This window comes from Sinocyclocheilus grahami, unplaced genomic scaffold (assembly GCF_001515645.1).
Source record: "Sinocyclocheilus grahami isolate Dianchi unplaced genomic scaffold, SAMN03320097.WGS_v1.1 scaffold849.1, whole genome shotgun sequence".
Classification (NCBI taxonomy): Eukaryota; Metazoa; Chordata; class Actinopteri; order Cypriniformes; family Cyprinidae; genus Sinocyclocheilus; species Sinocyclocheilus grahami.
Genome location: NW_015506028.1, coordinates 85,633 through 108,222, shown reverse-complemented (window position 1 = coordinate 108,222; position 22,590 = coordinate 85,633). Strand labels below are relative to the sequence as shown.

At 34.9% G+C, this 22,590-nt stretch overlaps 3 protein-coding genes across 4 annotated transcripts; all 3 read right to left on the bottom strand.

The window, feature by feature from the left end:
- Positions 1-6,318: 6,318 nt before the first annotated feature.
- LOC107562939 (probable E3 SUMO-protein ligase RNF212) lies at positions 6,319-11,954 on the bottom strand. Of its 2 annotated transcripts, XM_016247698.1 has the most exons (11): positions 11,872-11,954; positions 10,231-10,343; positions 9,901-9,962; positions 9,747-9,821; positions 9,606-9,662; positions 9,433-9,491; positions 9,295-9,354; positions 7,257-7,312; positions 7,044-7,113; positions 6,665-6,707; positions 6,319-6,574 (listed from the first exon to the last, which is right to left on the bottom strand). In XM_016247698.1, exons 2-11 carry the CDS (start codon positions 10,337-10,339, stop codon positions 6,383-6,385), a joined length of 783 nt encoding a protein of 260 aa, XP_016103184.1. In that variant the 5' UTR covers positions 10,340-10,343; positions 11,872-11,954; the 3' UTR covers positions 6,319-6,382. The 2 variants fall into 2 exon arrangements, with proteins under 2 accessions (XP_016103184.1, XP_016103185.1); XM_016247699.1 differs by lacking the exon at positions 9,747-9,821.
- A 1,965-nt stretch (positions 11,955-13,919) lies between these two features.
- LOC107562940 (transmembrane emp24 domain-containing protein 11-like) lies at positions 13,920-15,674 on the bottom strand. The gene is made up of 5 exons (XM_016247700.1): positions 15,527-15,674; positions 14,694-14,785; positions 14,470-14,595; positions 14,232-14,378; positions 13,920-14,069 (listed from the first exon to the last, which is right to left on the bottom strand). Exons 1-5 carry the CDS (start codon positions 15,672-15,674, stop codon positions 13,920-13,922), a joined length of 663 nt encoding a protein of 220 aa, XP_016103186.1.
- A 740-nt stretch (positions 15,675-16,414) lies between these two features.
- Positions 16,415-21,408, bottom strand: LOC107562938 (spondin-2-like). Its single transcript, XM_016247697.1, has 6 exons — positions 21,079-21,408; positions 20,249-20,481; positions 19,510-19,733; positions 18,747-18,938; positions 18,085-18,268; positions 16,415-17,044 (listed from the first exon to the last, which is right to left on the bottom strand). Exons 2-6 carry the CDS (start codon positions 20,472-20,474, stop codon positions 16,866-16,868), a joined length of 1,005 nt encoding a protein of 334 aa, XP_016103183.1. The 5' UTR covers positions 20,475-20,481; positions 21,079-21,408; the 3' UTR covers positions 16,415-16,865.
- Between the last annotated feature and the right edge of the window lie 1,182 nt (positions 21,409-22,590).

The following is a 22,590-nucleotide window of genomic DNA, read 5'->3' as shown; positions in this document are numbered from 1 at the left end:
ATGTTTTTGAAAATTTCACTCTTTCTTCACTGTAAATTTTCTTCACAGCTCATAAGCTTTCTACACTGATCTCAAGACTACTTGATATATTTGTGTAATGAATGTGTTTCACACACTTGCAAATAGCAAAAAAACTACAAAAAGGTATTATGACATCTATGAATTGTTTGACGTACTTTATAAATAACATTATATATCATTAGTACCATGGTATTACCATCTGATACTATCACTATACCATGGTACCACCACAGTACCTTTTTCATGTGTATCTCATTATCTGAGTTCAACTAATGTGTTCAGAATAAGATTGTACTGCTTACCATATACTACACAGGTATAAAAAAGAAGTGTGCACCTGTAGTGTACTGTATCTTAGAAGTTATAATATAATATAAACGAGAAAGGACACTTGTAAGTGTACTTAAAGAGAGTACACATATATGTCTTAACTCACTTAAGTAGACACTTTTAAAAAGTCCCCTTGTAATAACGTCAAATTAAAAGCGTTCCCTTAAAATACTTTAAATCATTTCAATAGGCTACTCTTTTGTCATGCTATAAAGTACAGTTAATTAGATGTGATGACTAACATACTAAATCAGATTCTTGATTATAATTTTAACTGTTGTGTTATATAATATCATTTTTTTCAGTACATTCAGCAGTATACTTTAACCATATTTCAACAACACAAAAATGATGAAATTTCATATAAAGGTGTACTTAGGACCTGCTTAGATGTCAAGCACTCACACACACACACACACACAAACACACACACACACACACACACACACAGTTAATTGCAAAATATATATATATATATTCTGCTAATTGCGTTTAATATGAATTTAAATGATAATACATTTTCATTGAATTACAATTACAATTAACATGCAATTAAGTGTCCAAAAACATGACATTCAGTTCTCAAAAACTGAGTATACAAATATAAAGTATAATATAAAATATATTATTATATAATAAGTGCTCTTTTTAAAAGGATGTACTTCTTTTAGCAAGGGATTAGCCTAATTGCTACTATGGTATGCAAACAAAAAAAAGCAAAAATAAACACTTGCAAATAACAAGAAATATAGAAATATAACCGTTTCTGCATTTTTACCTCACTTTTGTGTAATACACACACACACACACACACAAACACACACACACACACACACACAGTTAATTGCAAAATATATATATATATATTCTGCTAATTGCGTTTAATATGAATTTAAATGATAATACATTTTCATTGAATTACAATTAACATGCAATTAAGTGTCCAAAAACATGACATTCAGTTCTCAAAAACTGAGTATACAAATATAAAGTATAATATAAAATATATTATTATATAATAAGTGCTCTTTTTAAAAGGATGTACTTCTTTTAGCAAGGGATTAGCCTAATTGCTACTATGGTATGCAAACAAAAAAAAGCAAAAATAAACACTTGCAAATAACAAGAAATATAGAAATATAACCGTTTCTGCATTTTTACCTCACTTTTGTGTAATACAAGTGTCTTTTGGTAGTACGATAAAATAAGCCTAGGTCAAGTAAAAGATTCTTCTGGTTCAGTTGTCACACTGGAAAAGAAATGTTGAGCACATGTGAGTGCATTTTGGGATGCAGTGTACCACACAAAAAGACACTGCGCATTGTGCTAAATGTAGCATATCATCCAACTATTCACCAAACATTCACATAATCTGCACAGTAGTACTGCAAAAATAGTATGCGTAGCACATGGTAGTTTACTATTCCAAAAATAGTGAGTCCGTTCCATACTGTCCCTCACATTCACTGTCAACTTCATCCTAATGGTGAAATTACACAACTGCATGTCTTTCATTGAAGCGCATAATGCATCCTCAGCGTCTGTACAACACAGTTAAGCCACTGTTCAATCATGCCACTGCTTTAACAAAGTTCATAAGGCAAACATATGTAACCAGGCATTCAATTACAGTCATTTCATCAAGCTATAGTTAGCCATTTGAAACTTTATGCCCAACCACTGCTTGATTTGCGGTGATGCAATGAAACGCACAAAACCACCCCCATTCCAGTCACCTTGAACATTGACTAGCCCAGATTTAGTGCTATATTAGCTGTGTAGTTGTTGAAATTCTGCAGTTTCAGTCCCAGAGATGGAGTTGGGCAGAGGTGAGCCCTCGTGATAGCCTGTTTCCCTGCATATGGATGGCTAATGAGTTCCAGGTGTGTGTCAAAGTCTCAGATGAACCTATTATAACATTCATACTGCACTTCATACACACGGGACATTAAGCTGCCCCTACTGAATCCAAACACGCCACTTTAATAAGCGAGGCCAGCCTAATTCAGTTCTATCTTCATTACATTTGACTTTATCAAACTGTTGAAGGGTCTGTGCTCACCGGCTTCATCTGGGATTTTTTGTGAGTTTCTTTTACATTCCAAAGAGGTGAGCAGCCTGGAAACTTAACTGCCTCCAACAAGTTTTTTTCCCCTTCAGTTGTAGTAATTGTGGGAAGTGATTATTGTAAACACACACACGCTCACTCACAGTACCTCATATGAAAGTACACCACCACATCAGGAGAAAACGGCAACCAGATGTGCTGTTAGCAGAATGACCAGAGGAAACACAGACTATTAAAGGTAGAGTGAGAAGAAGTGTAAGTGATACATAGTGCACAGCAAATCACTAGAACATTTTCCATTTACTGTATGCACCATATACACCATAGGCTATATATGTGTGTGTGCACGCATACGAATGTCCATGTATAATATAATTCCTATGTATAATAGAACCCCTACTGGTTAAACTTAAGTAGGAACAATAAGGACATTTCCATTAAAACCATGATTTATACATTTAGAATAAGAAACTATGTTACTGTTGGTTTAAATATGGCAAAACTATGCAATTACGTAGTCACCTGCAATTGCGGTTTTAAAAACATTTGTCATCTTAATACCCTGTCCCCTTGAGACATTCACTTCCTAAACGAATCAAAGACAAACTATTAAGGAGCTGTACTCAACGTAATTGTGCCATCTTTCTCAGCAGCTTGTGCAACATGGCAGATATGACAGTGGAACAATCTCTGCTCTCTTTTGATCAGTCGAGGCCCTCAAGGTATAACCGTCTCTTCTTTCACTGCACACTTTACGCTGTCACAGCTCTTCAGATTTACTGAGTGCTAAAGTGTTCATCAACTCTACTGTATGCAGCCACTAGATTTATAAGGATTGTTTTTTATACAATATCAAATATTTGGAGTACCTTGAGGCATTTGAAGGTGCTGGAACTCATTTAGCTCTTGCGGTTTTCCATAAGTAATAAGAGCTCTGGGACTGCAGCAGGAAGGAGCGCTGCGACTGTAAATATTCCTCATTTACTTGCTCCTCTTTGGGCATTATGGCTAGTTTTCCAAATGTTACATTAGATTAGCCTACACCCTGGCTGTGAGACCAGCAGGGGAGTGACCAACATTAGAGTTTTTTGCCAAGTCAAGCATTACTGTTACTATTGTTTAAACTTGCAGTTGAGGGTTTGTCCAAATATTTAAAGGCATTGTTCACCCAGAAATGAAAATTCTGTCATTTACTCAACAGATATGACTTGCTTTTGTCAGTAGAATGCAAAAGAAGTTTTATTTTATTAACTATGAAAGTCGGTGCAGTCCATTGTTGTTTCGGAACCCATTGACCTTTTTTTCACATATGACAAAAATATTTTGAATAGTTATATACAGGTACACACACACACACATATATATATAGTATATAAATTTCAACATACTTAAAAATGGCCAAAAATATATGGCAAATGTATTTTTGAAATGAGTTCAATAAGTGTTAGTCTAGTTTTATATTTCCTAATTTTAGGCCATTTATATTTGTGTTCTCTACATCGATCCATCCATATTGTGGTAAGGACTAAAACATTACTATTAAACTTCAATTTGTTTATGTAACATGAATGATGCCCCATCGAAAAAGATTTTATTTTTAGGGATTAAAAATATGATTTTTTTTGCCTGCTGGATGATAAAGCTCTAACAAACTCACTTAAAACTCAAAAAATCTAACATCCGCTGCCTCTGGCTTTTTATTTCTAAAATGTCATTTATTCCTCTGTAAAGCTGCATTTTCAGCAGCCATTTCTCCAATCTTCAGTATCACATGATCCTTCAAATCATATACTATTTTGCTGCTCAAGAAACATTTCTTATCGCAGTTGGAAACTGTTGTGGTGCTTAATATTTTTCAGGATTCTATGACGAATAGAAAGTTCATAACAACAGCATTTACCTCAAGTAGAAATCTTTTGTTAAGATGTTTTTAAATGTCTTTACTATCGGTATTGATCAATTGAATGCATCCTTTCTGAATAAAAGTATTAATGAAACAGTTTAACCAAAAATTAAAATTTGCTGTAAATGTACTTAGCCTCAATCCATCATCCAACATGTAGATGAGTGTCTCTCTGCTTCAGATCCTCTGTTCCTACATTCATACGGTATTAGAAGAATACACGCCCCATTTACAACGGATATAAAAAGCATCCGCTGCCTCTGGCTTTTTATTTCTAAAATGTCATTTATTCCTCTGTAAAGCTGCATTTTCAGCAGCCATTTCTCCAATCTTCAGTATCACATGATCCTTCAAATCATATACTATTTTGCTGCTCAAGAAACATTTCTTATCGCAGTTGGAAACTGTTGTGGTGCTTAATATTTTTCAGGATTCTATGATGAATAGAAAGTTCATAACAACAGCATTTACCTCAAGTAGAAATCTTTTGTTAAGATGTTTTAAATGTCTTTACTATCGGTATTGATCAATTGAATGCATCCTTTCTGAATAAAAGTAATAATGAAATAGTTTAACCAAAAATGAAAATTTGCTGTAAATGTACTTAGCCTCAATCCATCATCCAACATGTAGATGAGGGTTTGTTTCTTCATCAGAACATATTTGGATTAATTTAGCATTACATCTGCCGTGAGCAAGTGTTGTACAGTAATGCTAGATTTCTCCAAATCTGTTCTGATGAGGAACAAACTCATCTACATCTTGAATAACTTGATTGTGAGTCATTTTCAGTAATTGCTTTAATGTCTTAAACTCAAAAAATAAATAAAATTGCACTGGACACATTTAATTTCCACATATACTAAAGACTGGAACTGGACTACCATTAAGGTTTTGTATTTAATGAGAGTAATATTTGTTACCAATTTACAGAAATGTGTTTTGATTTTGATATGAAGGAATACACTCTTAAAAATAAAGGTGCTTCACGATGCCATAGAAGAACCTTTTTGTCTAAATGGTTCCATAAAGAACCTTTAACATCTGAAGAACCTTTCTGTTTCACAAAAGGTTCTTTGTGGCAAATGAAGGTTCTTCAGATTATAAAAAGGTAAGAAAGAGATGGTTCTTTAAAGAACCTTTGACTGAATGCTTCTTTGTGGAACTAAAAATGGTTCTTCTATGGCATCGCTTGAAGAACCTTTTGAAGCACCTTTATTTTTAAGAGTGTACTTTCCTTTGATATGAAGGGATTAGACATGTGCCGGTATTCTGTTTCAATCAGTTGCCATTTGAACACAAGTGTACGTTTATACAGAAATACTCACAGTAGTTAGTGTTATTGCAGAGAAATTTGTTTGATATATTTTAGACCTTTCCAACTAACGGTCTAAAACAATAATTAATGTGTTTTAATCTCTTACGATTGATTATTAAATAAAACTTTCCCCTTTTTTATTACAGTATTCACAATATCATAGTTAGTATATTTAATTTATTTACTAGTTTCTATTTATTTTGTTTTTAGTATTTAGGTTTTTATTTCTCAGCACAGTCTAGTGCTATCTTTTGACGTTTAATTCAGGCTGAATGTAAAGGTCTTTATTAAACCTCAATTTCTGGTTTTATAATATGGTATTATAATATATCATATATCAAAGACTCCAATAATTTGTTGCAATTATTATTTTTAACTAGTTTTAGAGAATGAAAATGTATTTTACTTAGGTTTTTATTTTTATTTCCGTTAATGAAAATGTTTGGTCAATAATAATACTAGGTTTGATTGCTATATTTATTGTAAAGTCTTTTTTAAAAAGACTATTTTGTGTCAAGTTAGTAGTTTTTAATGCTTCTTGAAAGGGATCAAATGTAAATAGTGAAAACATTGGATTTTGTGTTGGCCACAACAAGCTGTTAATTTTCAGGGGCAAGTTGCATAAAGATAATCACTATGTTAAGACGGTGTCTTAAGAACTAATTTGACCAACTAGTAGTTTGCAAAGAGATAAATGGTATTACTTTTTGGATTCAAATTAGACCATTCTTTATAACTGACTTTAAAAAGTTATGACCAGCCTTAAAGAAAAAAACGAGATGACTAACTTTTTAAGACTAGCATTGGCCCAGAATATCCATAACAGTGCAGTTCTGGTGACTGAAAACCAAAACCAGCAATGATTTTGCAATGACAAACCTATGCGGCAGTCCTTCGGTGAGCTTCTGAGACAAATTCTACTCAGGAGTTCTGGCTAGATGGAAAAACACAAGTATAATCACAACAGAGCTGTATATACTCTACAGTAAATGACACAGTATACAGAAATATAAATGGAGTTTACTTTGTGAGAGTGCCCCCTGCTGTTGATTTCTATGCTGTCAGCTCTGAGAAAGAACAACCAAACAAACGTTACAATCACAATCAAGTCAATCAGTGATTAAAGCACAGACTATTCCGAGAAAACAGACATGACAGGTAAAATGTCATATATAAGTAATATATCAAATAAGGTATCAATTTAAAAAATCACGTCAGTTTTGTTCTGTACAGTTGATTATGAAACAGTTCAGTGTTTCTGAATCAAATATAAAAAGAAAGATTTATGAAACCATGTGAAATGTGAAACAAAAGGACTTTTAACAAGTTGTTCTAAATGTTTACTTGCACACTACAACTTAGTTTAAACCTTCTTTAGAGAAGAAAGCTGATCGTTTACTCACAGGCTAGCAGAGGACAAGGATCGTGACATCGAGAGTGGGGAAGAATAGGGGATTTTTGTCACTGGGGAAGCTGAAATAAACAGAGAAATGGCACTTTGGAATGGTATAATAACTCACAAAATAGTTACTAGGGCTAAAATATTTTTAACTGCTTACAAAACTGCAGCAGTCTGAACAATCTGTTCATCTAAAAACAAGCAAGCTAAAACGCACCTTGTCTCTGACTTGCTGACTGTAAATCTCGGTTGGACTGTAACACCAGTCTTGAACTGGAATGATTTCAATGGCACGTGTTACATTAATAAAGTACATGTTTACAGTGTTCTCTGCTTCAGATCCTCTGTTCCTACATTCATACGGTATTAGAAGAATACACGCCCCATTTACAACGGATATAAAAAGCATCCGCTGCCTCTGGCTTTTTATTTCTAAAATGTCATTTATTCCTCTGTAAAGCTGCATTTTCAGCAGCCATTTCTCCAATCTTCAGTATCACATGATCCTTCAAATCATATACTATTTTGCTGCTCAAGAAACATTTCTTATCGCAGTTGGAAACTGTTGTGGTGCTTAATATTTTTCAGGATTCTATGATGAATAGAAAGTTCATAACAACAGCATTTACCTCAAGTAGAAATCTTTTGTTAAGATGTTTTAAATGTCTTTACTATCGGTATTGATCAATTGAATGCATCCTTTCTGAATAAAAGTAATAATGAAATAGTTTAACCAAAAATGAAAATTTGCTGTAAATGTACTTAGCCTCAATCCATCATCCAACATGTAGATGAGTGTCTGTTTCTTCATCAGAACATATTTGGATTAATTTAGCATTACATCTGCCGTGAGCAAGTGTTGTACAGTAATGCTAGATTTCTCCACTGATGAGGTGATGAGGAACAAACTCATCTACATCTTGAATAACTTGATTGTGAGTCATTTTCAGTAATTGCTTTAATGTCAAAAAATAAAAAAATAAATAAAATTGCACTGGACACATTTAATTTCCACATATACTAAAGACTGGAACTGGACTACCATTAAGGTTTTGTATTTAATGAGAGTAATATTTGTTACCAATTTACAGAAATGTGTTTTGATTTTGATATGAAGGAATACACTCTTAAAAATAAAGGTGCTTCACGATGCCATAGAAGAACCTTTTTGTCTAAATGGTTCCATAAAGAACCTTTAACATCTGAAGAACCTTTCTGTTTCACAAAAGGTTCTTTGTGGCAAATGAAGGTTCTTCAGATTATAAAAAGGTAAGAAAGAGATGGTTCTTTAAAGAACCTTTGACTGAATGCTTCTTTGTGGAACTAAAAATGGTTCTTCTATGGCATCGCTTGAAGAACCTTTTGAAGCACCTTTATTTTTAAGAGTGTACTTTCCTTTGATATGAAGGGATTAGACATGTGCCGGTATTCGGTAATGCGATATATAACGGTAATGAATATGCACGATATTGTTATCGTGGGCACTTCTAAATAATTATATATTACAAATTATTGAGAATTATGAATGCGTTTTAAGAATACTTTACTAAATACTTAAATATGTAGACTTAATAGGCTATTTATTTTCAAATTTTCTTTACATTTTAATGTGGACTACAACATGCCCTAGATATTGTTTGAAAGTGTTTTGATTCTTTATTGTTCGGTCACACTTTACATTAGGGCTTCATTAGTTAACATTCGTTAATTCATTAGTTAACATAAACTGCCAATGAAAAATTCTTCTGAACATTCATTAATCTTAGTTATTCCAATATTTAATAACACATTGTTAAAATCGAAAGTTGCAACTGTGTTATTTAATGAGCTAACATGAACTAAGACTTGTATTTTTTTTTAACAAAGATTAATAGCTTCTGTAGCAAATGTAGCTATTGCTCAGTGTGAATGTTAATGCATTAACTAAGGTTAACTAATGAGGTCTTATTGTAAAGTGATACCTATTGGTCTTTTAAGTTTTTTTGCACTTTAATCTGTGTAAAACTTTTAACTTTATACATTTTTTGTATTGCTTTATTGCATTTAAATGTTCAGTTACTTTTGTTATAAGAAAAAAGTTATTAAACCTGTTATACTGTATTATGACAGCACTTTTTTTTTAAACTACATTTCAATATTGTGATAATACCGTATACCGTGATAAAAGCATTAGCAATTAATCGCAACATGAACATTTGATACCGGCATATCGCTAGAAGGGATATTATCTCCTTTCATAGATCACATTGACATACCTTTGATTTTGAACAGTCATTTCTAACTTGGATATGTAAGCATTCTGTTCTGAAATTTTCCTGCACAAAATAGAAAACAATAGAAATAAGGCAAAAATACAATAGAAATGGCTGCATTAATGCAGTACTCATACATACGTGGACATCTTCTGCATCTCTTGTTGCATTTTCAGGCCATCCTCCTTCATTCTCTCAATCTGTTTTATTTGACATCAATTTGATTTGGATTAACTAAGCAATATTAGCAGCATCCACATCTACCATATATCCAAGTATCAGAGCCAGTCATGTTAAGGACAAGATGCTCTCACCTTCTGCTGATAGTGGGCCAGTAATCTTTTCTGGTGTCTGGCCTGGAATTGTAAAACCTGCAAAGCATAATAAATGTGACTTTATGCCTTAAATTCACGATTAACATAGCTGCAATCTATTCATTTTATGTATAGGACTACCTTGCTTATCTCTGAGAAGTATTTGACTGCAACTGCACTGATATCTGAGAAAAGCTCTTGCACCTCTGAGCTACTCTATGAGACCAATACACAGATTAGTGCCACAGCTCATTAAAATGAATCTTTATGACAAAAAAAATCTCTTGTAGCTTACTTTATCAGACAGTGGGGAGATCTGACACGCTGCTTTGCAAATGAGGCAGACACCCTGCTTTCCTAAAGGGGAAAAACAAATAGACCCTCTCTGTAGAACGATATTACTTCCAGCAGAGGACAGTATATGCACACATTTAAGCCAGCACCATTTATACCATTTTGAAATCTGAAAATATATCATTTAAATATAATAAAATGTTAATGGTAAATAACACTGTCATATATCACATTAATAATAGTTATAATTATGCATAATATAAGATTATATATAAATACAATGTAAATAATCATGTTATATATAATGTATAATGTTAGTTGAGTGTGCTACCTCTCTGAAAGCAAACATTACAGATGATGTGACCGCAGTTTGTGACCGCCAGCTGACGCTCAGGACCAGGCGACACGAAGCAGGAGTTACAGCAAATCCAGTGAGACATTATTCTGTTTATGTACAACAACATCATCTAAGCTGTGTGCTACAACTTCTACAAGTGAACTGTCTGCCTAACGTTACATAGCCTTTCATTTAACAGGCGCTATACATGTCTAAGATTACTGTAGACCTACCTTTAATGCCAAAACTGCTGCTATCACCATGTACTGTATGTTGTATGCACTCAGTGTTGCCAATTTAGCAATTTTGTTGCTAAATTTAGCAACTTTTCAGACTACCCTATCAACTTTTTCTTCCAAAAGCACCTAGCAACAAATTTAGCTATTTTTAAATTTTATTTGGCTACTTTTAGCGACTTTTGATAAGTGACTCGAACAATAAAAGGCACACATTTTCCATCTAACTTTCACAAAAAGAGGACACTAAAGATGCCTAGCAGTACACACATCACGTGAATTAGGGATGGAGGAGGGTAATTAACTATTGAGCAATGCGAAAACTGCTGATAATACTGAGGGACCTTATACTGAGAGTCAGTTGATGCGAGCTTGACTAGCGTGACCTGCCAGAACTAACGCTTGCGCTTGATTGCTATTTGCAATTGTTCAATTTAATAATAATTTAATAATTGTTCATTTATGATACACCTTGTTGTACCTGTGATTGTTGATCAGTTAGTACACTGTAAGAAAAATATCTAGAAAAATGGAAAAGGTAGGCTTCTAGTAATTTTCCAGGACATTGTCCGTTATCCATTGTAAACCCTTCAACCCGAAACACAAAATACAATGCGTTATTTAAAATGCCGGTAAAAACCTGTGAATTATTTTCTTAGAGTGTAGCATACTGACTACTAATACACTGCTTAAAACTAACTGATCAGAATGTGTAGTTTTACTAGTTCACTAGCTAATAAAAAAAGTGTTCAATAATTCAATGTTGTATATAAAAAGTTATTTATATTTGAACATTATATTATGCATTTATATTATTTCACGAACAAATCTAAATGAACATATACAAATATATTTTTACTGAGATTTGATGTAGTGACAATTTTTGCATTGTGATTACGTAATGACGTCATCACGCAATGACATCACAACGTCTTTTAGCAACAAATCGACCTCCCTTAGCAACTTCCCCTGAAAATGAGTTGGCAACAGTGTATGCACCTGTTATCGCCAGAACACTCTCTAGGTAACGTTAGACTGCTTACACGGTTTTGAGACACAGCCTATGTGTTGCTAGGGTCACACATATTATTTCATAGCAAACCGATCTAACTTACGCTAGTATCATCTCGAGTGCTAGTTTATTCCGTTTAAAGCACTGTGTTTAAAATACACTTGTTTCTCACTTCTGAGGGAAGAATGATTGATACAAAATATGAAAATAAAAAAGACAAATTGATCAAATGTACATCAAACGGGGGTAAAAATAAAGGTGGGTGTATAGCGTTTGAGCCAACTAACGTTAACGTTATACAAAAGAATGTATAAAATGTCCCTGAGGACTTCACGAAAGTTTCCCATAGGTGCTGTGGTCACTAAATCTCTAGAATAAAACACATACCTGTAACTTTTTTGCACGCTATCCAAATGTATATCAGTCGCGTGAACACGGAACTGTATGTTTACTAGTTATCACGCGTTTGGAACGACGACGTCACGGTGACGTAATCGCGCACGCCTCAAAAAAATAAACAAATAAATAAAACAACCAAAGCTGACCGTAGTTTCATAATCATGCTGAATTGAACATTTACTGTTAAAACAATCAAACATCATTTATATTTCTGTTACTGTATCTTCTTTTTTGATGGCGGTGTTGATAGTTTTATTGCATTATTAATAATTACAGTAGTAATTAAAGGGCTTGATATTTTGGTGGAAACTAAAAAAAAATATATATATATATATATATTAAATAAATGTGACCCTGGACCACAAAGCCAAAGTAACAGGTATATTTGTAGCAATAGCCAAAAATACATTGTATGGGTCAAAATTATCGATTTTTCTTTTATACCAAAAATCATTAAGGTATTAAGTAAAGATCATGTTCCATGAAGATATTTTGTAAATGTCCTGCCGTAAATATATCAAAACTTAATTTTTGATTAGCAATATGCATTGCTAAGAACTTTATTTTTAAAGGACAACTCTTAATGCGATTTTCTCAATATTTAGATTTTTCTGCACCTTCAGATTCCAGATTTTCAAATAGTTGTATCTCGGCCAAATATTTTCCTAACAAACCATACATCAGTGAAATGCTTATTTATTCAGCTTTCAGATTATGCATAATTTCAAAAAATGTACCCTTATGACTGTTTTCGTGGTCCAGTGTCACAAATATTCGAGGTTAAACACACTGTTAGAGTGGAATAAAACAAACACACACAAACACATAAATAATAATAATAATACAATATGTAGGTAGGCCTATTTAATAAGGCTATATTATGAATTTATTAAAATCACATGCTCATTGCAGGGTATTGTGCTCAGATGAGGTAATTTAGACTTACTCATTTATCAAAATGCTTCAAACAATGTTACAGTTGGTAATTTCATAAAGCTAAACCAACTTCTTTTCAATGAGAAAGTTTTTGAGGTTTTTTATTTGCCAGATTCCAACAGAAAGGAGTATTGATGTCTGAATAATGGCCCACCACAAAACGTTTCCATTTGTCTCCTCACTCATTTGGCGAAACTTCTCCTCACGTTCCTGGTTGCAGTAAAATAAACAGATATAATCATAATCATGCTGAATTGAACATTTACTGTTAAAACAATCAAACATCATTTATATTTCTGTTACTGTATCTTCTTTTTTGATGGCGGTGTTGATAGTTTTATTGCATTATTAATAATTACAGTAGTAATTAAAGGGCTTGATATTTTGGTGGAAACTAAAAAAAAATATATATATATATATATATTAAATAAATGTGACCCTGGACCACAAAGCCAAAGTAACAGGTATATTTGTAGCAATAGCCAAAAATACATTGTATGGGTCAAAATTATCGATTTTTCTTTTATACCAAAAATCATTAAGGTATTAAGTAAAGATCATGTTCCATGAAGATATTTTGTAAATGTCCTGCCGTAAATATATCAAAACTTAATTTTTGATTAGCAATATGCATTGCTAAGAACTTTATTTTTAAAGGACAACTCTTAATGCGATTTTCTCAATATTTAGATTTTTCTGCACCTTCAGATTCCAGATTTTCAAATAGTTGTATCTCGGCCAAATATTTTCCTAACAAACCATACATCAGTGAAATGCTTATTTATTCAGCTTTCAGATTATGCATAATTTCAAAAAATGTACCCTTATGACTGTTTTCGTGGTCCAGTGTCACAAATATTCGAGGTTAAACACACTGTTAGAGTGGAATAAAACAAACACACACAAACACATAAATAATAATAATAATACAATATGTAGGTAGGCCTATTTAATAAGGCTATATTATGAATTTATTAAAATCAGTTGAATTTATTAAAATCACATGCTCATTGCAGGGTATTGTGCTCAGATGAGGTAATTTAGACTTACGCATTTATAAAAATGCTTCAAACAATGTTACAGTTGGTCATTTCATAAAGCTAAACCAACTTCTTTTCAATGAGAAAGTTTTTGAGGTTTTTTATTTGCCAGATTCCAACAGAAAGGAGTATTGATGTCTGAATAATGGCCCACCACAAAACGTTTCCATTTGTCTCCTCACTCATTTGGCGAAACTTCTCCTCACGTTCCTGGTTGCAGTAAAATAAACAGATATAAATTGCACATAATCACCAGAGAGTAAGTGCAGCTTGGAAAATGTGGACAGATGACACTTGGTCTGGTTCTTATTCTGGCAAGCAATTAATATGGCAACATTTTGTTGTCAGGCCGCCCTGCCTGTGCTTGCTCACCCTTTGGAAATTTTGCTGTCTGCTAATGTAACGCATCTGGTCAATGAGATGTTGCAAGTTGTACTCCATTGCTTTCATGGTGTCTTTTGCCTTTGCAGCATTAGGATCAATGGTATGCTCTCCCATCTGGACATCTAAATGCACTTTCTGTACATACATAGAAAAGTAAGAGCACGGCTAGCTGACATTTTAAGCATGTTAAATTCAGTATATGAGACCACAGCATTTCACGACTTACCAGACGATCTCCAGCGAACACAGAGAACCTGGTGGAGTTGGACTGCATGCACAAGAAATGTTGACCTGAAGCATGGGATGTAAAGGCGAATTTTCCATATCTCCCAAAGCGTTTTAACAAGACCACCTGCATATGACAGAACGTATCGGAGGAATTGTTGCAGGTGGTAATAGTTAAGAGTTTATTGTATAATTCTCATGCATGAAGAGTTGAATGCTTCAGACCGCATGGTTAGGGTCTCTCACAGTCACAGTCAAACCAAGGTGTGGGATATTGGCCTTCTTATGTTCATCCCAGTACTCTAGCAGAAAGACGCCTGAATGGAGAAACATGATACTATAGTCCTTCCTTATTACAACAAGTTTACAGTACGCTATGACCAGTGTAGCTGCTTTGTATGTGCAGAGCACTAAAGTACCTTTACTCCATGACTCACAAAACTGAATACCCTATTGATAGTTGCTGGAATAAAGAATTGAATGGATCATTCGCCACATAATGAAATTTCTGTTATCATTTACTAACCCTCATGTTGTGATTTAATCCAAGTTTTGGATTATAGGAAATAACTATGGTCTGTGTTTTCACTCCACGATATGTAGGTTCCACAACCTTTATATGTCAGTCCCTTTTTAATTCTAGATGCCATGTTACGACATATTTTATTTACTTATGAAAGTACACTTTAGTTGAAATTAAATGGAACCATTTTGGTCAGATCTCTGATCAGTTTAGTAGATATAAGCCCCTAAATAGTCTCTGACCTGATGTGTTTAACAAGAATAGGCCAAATGTATCACACATTTTGCCTCTAGAGTTTATCTTGATGTTTGGACCGCATACAAACAAAAGCACATACAAAAAGTAAACAATAAATGTCCTACACATGTCAAAAGTATGATTTTATTTTCAAATTGAATATTAAATCACCTGTTAGTCTAAGCAGCATATGAGGAAACGTGTTCCGGGACTATTTCGGATCAAATAACTGATTCATGTTGTGTAATAGAGCAAATATGTATAACATTGTATAACAGCACAATTCATCTTCACTGACCTGACACAAGTGTGTCCTCTGGAATCTCCTCAATGATACACTTTTCCTCCTGTTCCCCTAAATCAAAATACATTGCCGGAGCCAAAATGACACAACTGGCTAGCAGCAGGCCTGTCAGCCTCATATTCATTGCTGTAAAACAGTTCATTTTTAAGGTAAGAAAGCTACAAATAACAATAACTGGACACTAGTATAGCTTCATGTGCCCAGCAGGTTTAGTGTGAGAAATCTGCAGCTGCTGTTTGTACAGTCATGTTTAAACAAGGTTAACAGAAAGTCATGATAAGACTAGGGAGAGACCTAAATATGTTGATAGAAATAGTCAATTTATTACATGCCTTGCTTCATAGGCCTCTCTCATCTTTTTAAGTGGGAGAACTTGCACAATTGGTGGCTGACTAAATACTTTTTTTCCCCACTGTAGTTTAATATATAGTAATTAAAGACATGTATCGGCCTGTATACTTGGGCTCAAAAACTATCTTCAAGTCACACTTGAAAATGTTGTGCATTAGAAAACAAAATATCAAACCAGATGTCATTTATTAGAAATACATCCAAATATTTCACAAAAACATTTCAAAAGAGGATAAAGACAAAAAGTTTTGTGACACTTTTGGGTCCATAGTTTATGTCCATAATCATTGTGATGAGCAACATGGGACAAATGGCTTTGAATAGTGAAATAAGAATAAATCTGGCATCATTTGATTTGATCCTTGATATTCAGACATTTTAAGTATGACTTGTATGTCCAAATAGATGGACAGATTATATTGCAGTTATTATCTTTTAGGAAAGTATAATCATTTTTCACACATGCATGACAAATTCAAAGGAATTCAGAAGGATTTATTTATCTGTATGTACAATTTTATATACAGTTTTGCAATTAATGTACAGATATCATCCACTGATGCAACATGTTTTGAGGAGAACAGAGTATTTTTTTACTGAAGATGTTTATCTCAACGATTGAGCTTGATAATGTCAATGGTGTTTTTTTTCCACCAGAGAGCACCAGACTCCATGAACAGTGCATGAGGACAGTGTGTGACACTTACAGCAAACTCAGCCTATAAACTCCTGTTATTAGAGCAAACGTTGCTGCATTGAAAATATAGAATCGGCAGTTCCTCATATTTCACTCTCATTTGTGATACTTATTAACTTGGAATATGGTGCCTAGCCCATTCATTACCATGTTTAAGCTTGTTAACTCGCCCACGACATCATAATTTAAAAAAACAAAGTCATTCCATTTATAATGTCTTGTTTTAAAGCTGTTAACCAGTAGATTGTTCCCTGATGAGGCATGGATGGTAGGTCCTCTTTATATTCACACACAGTTGTCAGGGATGCAGAGCTTCTTTTCCTCTAGGGGTGGGCAGGCAGCCCCATTGTTTGCAGGATGCATGTGAATATAGCGGGTTCTGTATTTTACCCCTTTCTCACCACACTGACCCTTACATAGACCCCAAGGTGACCAGACAGAAACCTCACAGTCCAGAGGGGTGTCTGTAGAAAAAGAGACGTTGATCAGCACTAATAACTCACTGGGAACAAATAATTGTATTTGTTAAAGAAATAGTTTGCACATTTTTGAAAATTACAGTTCGATAAATTAAAATCATCATAAAATCACCCTTGAAACTTTCATGTTTTGGTGCACTATTCCTTGAATAGGGCTTATAAGGCTAAGCAACTCAATCTCCAGATTAAAAAAAACTAGTTTATGTTTTTTGACAAATTGGTTTGAATTTGTACTATTTGAGTCGTGTGAAAAAGAAAAGAAAAATGCAGAAAAATACAAGCATGAAGCATGATCCAACCAGATTGTATGAAAGCGTATGTATGAATGAGAATAGTAATAATTAATATGAGTTTGCCACCAATTTGCCAAAACGTTAATTACAATTGCCATGAAAATGTTTTCGGCTAACACTATGATAAAACAAAAAAACACTATGATGTAAAATATAGATTGCATTTATATTTTTTGTGAAGTGTAAATAAATGGACAGTTACCTAAACTGAATCAATTTTTTTTATGTTTTATGCTACATCAAAGTTTAGAGCTACTTGGGCTGAATTTAAAGTAAACTCAGACAATAAATGTAAATCCTTCAAATTTTGCCAAAATAATTGCTTCTCCTGATTCACTGATGCTTTCCAGAAATCCTGACCTTGTAAAAGGCTGATATGCATCACAGACTTCTGTGCAAGTAGGAAAACAGAAGGATGGAATCAAAGCACACATTTCACTTCAATGACAAACACTTCCTGAGTGCTGAGTGGCAGAAAACTTTTAAACGGGTTGGCCTCCATTATAGTGTTTGCAGTTTGTTGTGTTGGTTACCATGGGAGTTGATAAACCTTTCTACAGCCCGCAATTTAATCACCACAAGTTCTCTCTATGGATTTGTAGTGTTTCCCTCGAAAACAGAATTTAAGATTCAAATGCAAGTATGTCAACTCTGTCTTTTTGCATGATAAAGTTCTGTATGAGGACAACATTCACATCACAATTCATTTTACAAACAATTTCTAATGCTTACTTATGAGAGACCTATCAATTTCATTGGTGCTTGGAATCTGATTGGACTGGGTCGGCTGAATGGGTAAGCTGAAGATCTGGTTGTTCTTGATCTTTGTTAGGGAGACTTTGGCTATTGGGGGGAGATGCTTCAGTCGGGGATAGTAGAAGGAGTTTGCAGGGTGACTTGGGAATGATGCGGTTATCTGTTGAGAGAAGACATACAGTATCTGTAACAAGATTTGTAACGAGACCTCCATCCCTGCTGAAAAAAGGTGGTCAGGTGGTCTACCAAGTGGTCCGGTTTGTTGGTTTTAGAAGGGGTTTTGACCACTGACAAACTGAACCAGCATAAACCAGCAAACCACCTTGAACTGTTTTTTTTCCCCCCAAAGTGGTCTAACTGTGCTGAAAAAATACATCTTAAACTTGCATAAGATTGTTTCCAGGTCTCCTCTGGCCTCCAAGTCTGGTCAGGTTGGTCTTAGAAGGATTTTGAAAACTTTTCAGTTTGTGAGGCTGGGAAATAACCAGCTAAACACCAGCTTGGCCAGGCTGGGAAAGCATCTTAAACCAAAAAAGATCAGTAAACCAGCTCATTGTGGTCTAAGAAGCATTGTTTCATGGAAAATATTATAAATATATACTGTATGACTTGTAGGGTTGTCCGCTTTTAGACATTACCTGAGTGATCTTGTCTTGAGGAATGGTCTCAAAGTTTGGTGAGGAGAAGGTGAAACCACTGTCTGTGCCGGCATCATAGGGGTAGAGTTCTATGCTTACGTTTTCTATCCAGTTATCACCCTCGCACAAGTTTAGACTGTCTATTCCAACAAACCAGTCAGGACTTGGCACAATGTGGACAATGAAGGACAGCTGCAAAACAAGAAGATCATTAGTGTTCGGTTGCGCTGTGGTTTTAGCTTGCTCATTAGCTAGTATGAGCTGCTGGCTCGTTTTCATTTGGAAAGTTTTATTATTTACAATTCTCTCTGTAATATTTTATATGGAATGCCTGGGAGGCCAGTGAAGTATGTGCATGTAAAGAGTGAGTTCCAAAAGAATGCTTTGGACACAGTATGCAAGTGTCCACATCTTCTGACTGAAAACATCTGTGGTTTTTACTCAAAAACAACTGAAAAAAATAAAATAAAAACAGCTTAAACCAGCCTATGGTCTTTGCTGGTCTTACTGTAGATGGTCAACGATAGCCTAGCCTGTATCCCAGCCAAATCATAGTTTAGCTGGTTTATCTGGTCAGCCTGGTGGTGTTTCAGTCCGACCAGGTAACCGAAAACCGTTCTAATTGAATTTGATATTAATTTTAGTGTCATAAAGTTGCATAAAATGCATAAAAAATACATCATACATAGGGTCATGTTTTGGTGCTGAAGAAACGCTCAGGCTTGTCCTTGCTTTGACCTACTGCAGCGCACAGTGTACTTACTAAAGAGTGTCTTGCATAGACCTCAAATTCTGTGATTGCCTGGCCAGTTCCTCCAACCACAGCTGGTGCTGAGAAGAGGCCATAGACACTCTGGATCCGTTCCCCAGCTGCCTCCACTTCCTTTATCAGTGTCCAAGCCTCTCCTCTCTCAGAAAACTCTCTCACCCCATTACTGGCGTACTCGTTCCTTTGCCAGATGTGATAATCTGAGCTGTGAGTTACTCCTAAAATGAAAATTATAGTTTTCAATGTGTACTTCTACTTTAGAGCATAACAGGCTACTCAAGCACTGCCATCATTGTCTTGCTCAAACCCATAGGTGTGAATTATACAGTGGCTTGTGAGGGGAGTTTTTTTTTTTAAGAAAGGGCTTTTTATGGGAAAGTTTTTAGGCATAATCTTATCTTGAGCAACCCAGATTTTGGCATCCCCATAACTATTTCAATGTACTTTTGTAAAACTGTACAAAAAATATGTAAGAAAGTAATAGATAATGATCAATGATCAATCAATGTTTCTATGGCATTACTTTAAAACCCCTCTTTTTGAACCTTTATGTTGAATACTTATATCACCTAACCTTTGTTTTTACTTCCTTCGGAGGGGTTAATCTGGGTCAAACCCCCTCAACAGTAACAGTGTGAAAGGTTTGGGTGAACAGACCCAAAAAGTGGTGTAGCAAATGTTACAAATGTTTAAAAGAATACCCTGTTCTTACTTATAAGATCGGCCCACTCACCAATGATGGGGGACCACTGAGCAGGCGGCCTGTACAGAGGGTAGTGTTTGGGGAAGGCAGTCTGAGTCCACTGGCCGGTAAATGTCAGTCTGTACTTGGCTGCGGACGGCGCCGTGCATACGCGGTCCACGTCGACCGGCATTGCAGGGACTCCACTCAGCAGGGCCAGAGTCACGGTAAGCCACTGCAGCCAGCAGTTCACTTTCAAAGATGTCATCTTTTCCATGCTGGTTCTGTGTGGGAACAATAAACTGTTTTACCAGGCATGTGGATGCATGCCATAACCAGGTTTGAAAGCTTTGGATCACTCCTTCCTTACTAAACTGACAATGGTAAAACAGGGGAATTAAAGACTTTACATAAGCTCCTGTATGAGTGATTTGGTATAACTGTGTCATACATTGACTAAGAAGGAAAGAATGTAGGTCAGGATAACCAAATTCTCTCTCTGTGTTTCCAGGCACTCTTACATGCAATATTCAGCAAAAGAGGGATTGACAATGAAATTGCATAATTTGTTGAAATTGGTTAAGCAATACTCAATATAGTATTTTATATATTTCTTAAATCACTATATTAGCATCAACTGTTGCATTCATTTATATTATTATTATCCAACTGCATGCACCATGCACGATAATTAATTCAGACATTATATTCAAAATATAATTAATTTAGTATGCATTCACAGTAGTAGTGTATTTGCCATATAAAATACTACCTTTAAATGCATATACCCTAAAAAAAGAATTTGAATTGATCGTAATTAAGCAGAAGCCATTCAACATTATGCAGCATGAATAAAACATATAGTTAAAGAAAGCACTTACAGGGTTTGCAGAGACAGTTGAGGTTTTCTGCAGAAAAGTTGAGTGGAGGTCACCTGTGCCCAGGCATTCAGAGGAAGACTGCAAGATCACTGTGTTTCTTCCAGCTATTTATGCGTTTCCAGCGGTCCCCAAAGTCTAACAATATCAATAACCTCCTGACCCCTCCCAGATGTAGTATCGAGCTCTCCACGCTCTACAATTCCATGTGGGATTTCCCCTTTTGGTCTCAGCAAACGAGTCACAGCCTGAATCAAGATTCACACTTTTTTTCCTCTCCCTACCAGAGATGCATAGAGAAAGCAGCATTATATGACACTCCTGAGGGTTTTGTAGTCAGTTGAGGAGGTAGTATTATGGGGTTGGTTGATTGTGGAAACAGGTTTGGCTGGTGGATCAGCGTGGAGGCACCCAGTAAGCCCAAAGCTAACAGATCCCGCCTGCAGTCCGTAATTGCTTCCACATGCTCATGTTTTGCCCCTCACCCTTCTCAAATTCTCTCCAGTTTCTTGACACTTAATTTGCTGAGAGCTGTTTGGATGTGGTGTTCTGCAAATCAGTTTAATTTCTGAGAGCTTACTTTAAGGGTTTTTTAATATCCCTCTGTTGTAAATCGGGCTTTGGCCCAACTGGATTGCGACATCTAATGTGTTTGACATGTGTTTTATGCCTGTCTCAATCTGGGGTCAGTTTCTGTCAACCATCCCTCATTGTTCATTTGAGTTGTCTCACATGTCACTCCATTTGGTCACAATGGACTAACTAAAATATTAATAGAAACTACAGAAAGTGTGTAAAAATGAGCTTGGATTGATCACACAAATGTAACAATAACTCTAAGGAAGTAGTAAATACATAAGAGTATCTTATAAAGGCCAAAATGTAGGTCATCATTTGCAAAAAACTCACTCAATCCTAATGTCTTTACCAATTCAGTGCTGCTGTGAGACAGGACAATACATGCACAAAAAGCATAGATGCACTGTACTAATTTAACTCACAAAAATTACTACATTTGTTTTGTTTAATAGAGATGTAAGACAGTCTATTTGTGACATTTCTTACAGAGAATTACTTAGATTATAGGTTGTAAGACTGATTGCATTGTAACCAGAAAGCCATATATGCACATTAAATAACTGGATTAGTCCACATTAATCTTATCAAAATTACTTTCATTTGTGTGAATGGATACTGGACCCCAGTTTTTCAGGGTCCTGGGCCATGGGCAAGGAGACACCTTGGATGGATTTGTAGTCCCATCATAGCAATCAAAAACCAAAAAGTACATTAATTACATTATATTACAAAATATACTTTTTTTCTTGAAAGGCACTTCATTACTTATGCAACTTTTAGAAAAAGTATTTTAAGGACTACTTCCAGCACTACATTTGTTTTGTTTAATAGAGATCTAAGACAGTCTATTTGTGACATTTCTTACAGAGAATTACTTAGATTATAGGTTGTAAGACTGATTGCATTGTAACCAGAAAGCCATATATGCACATTAAA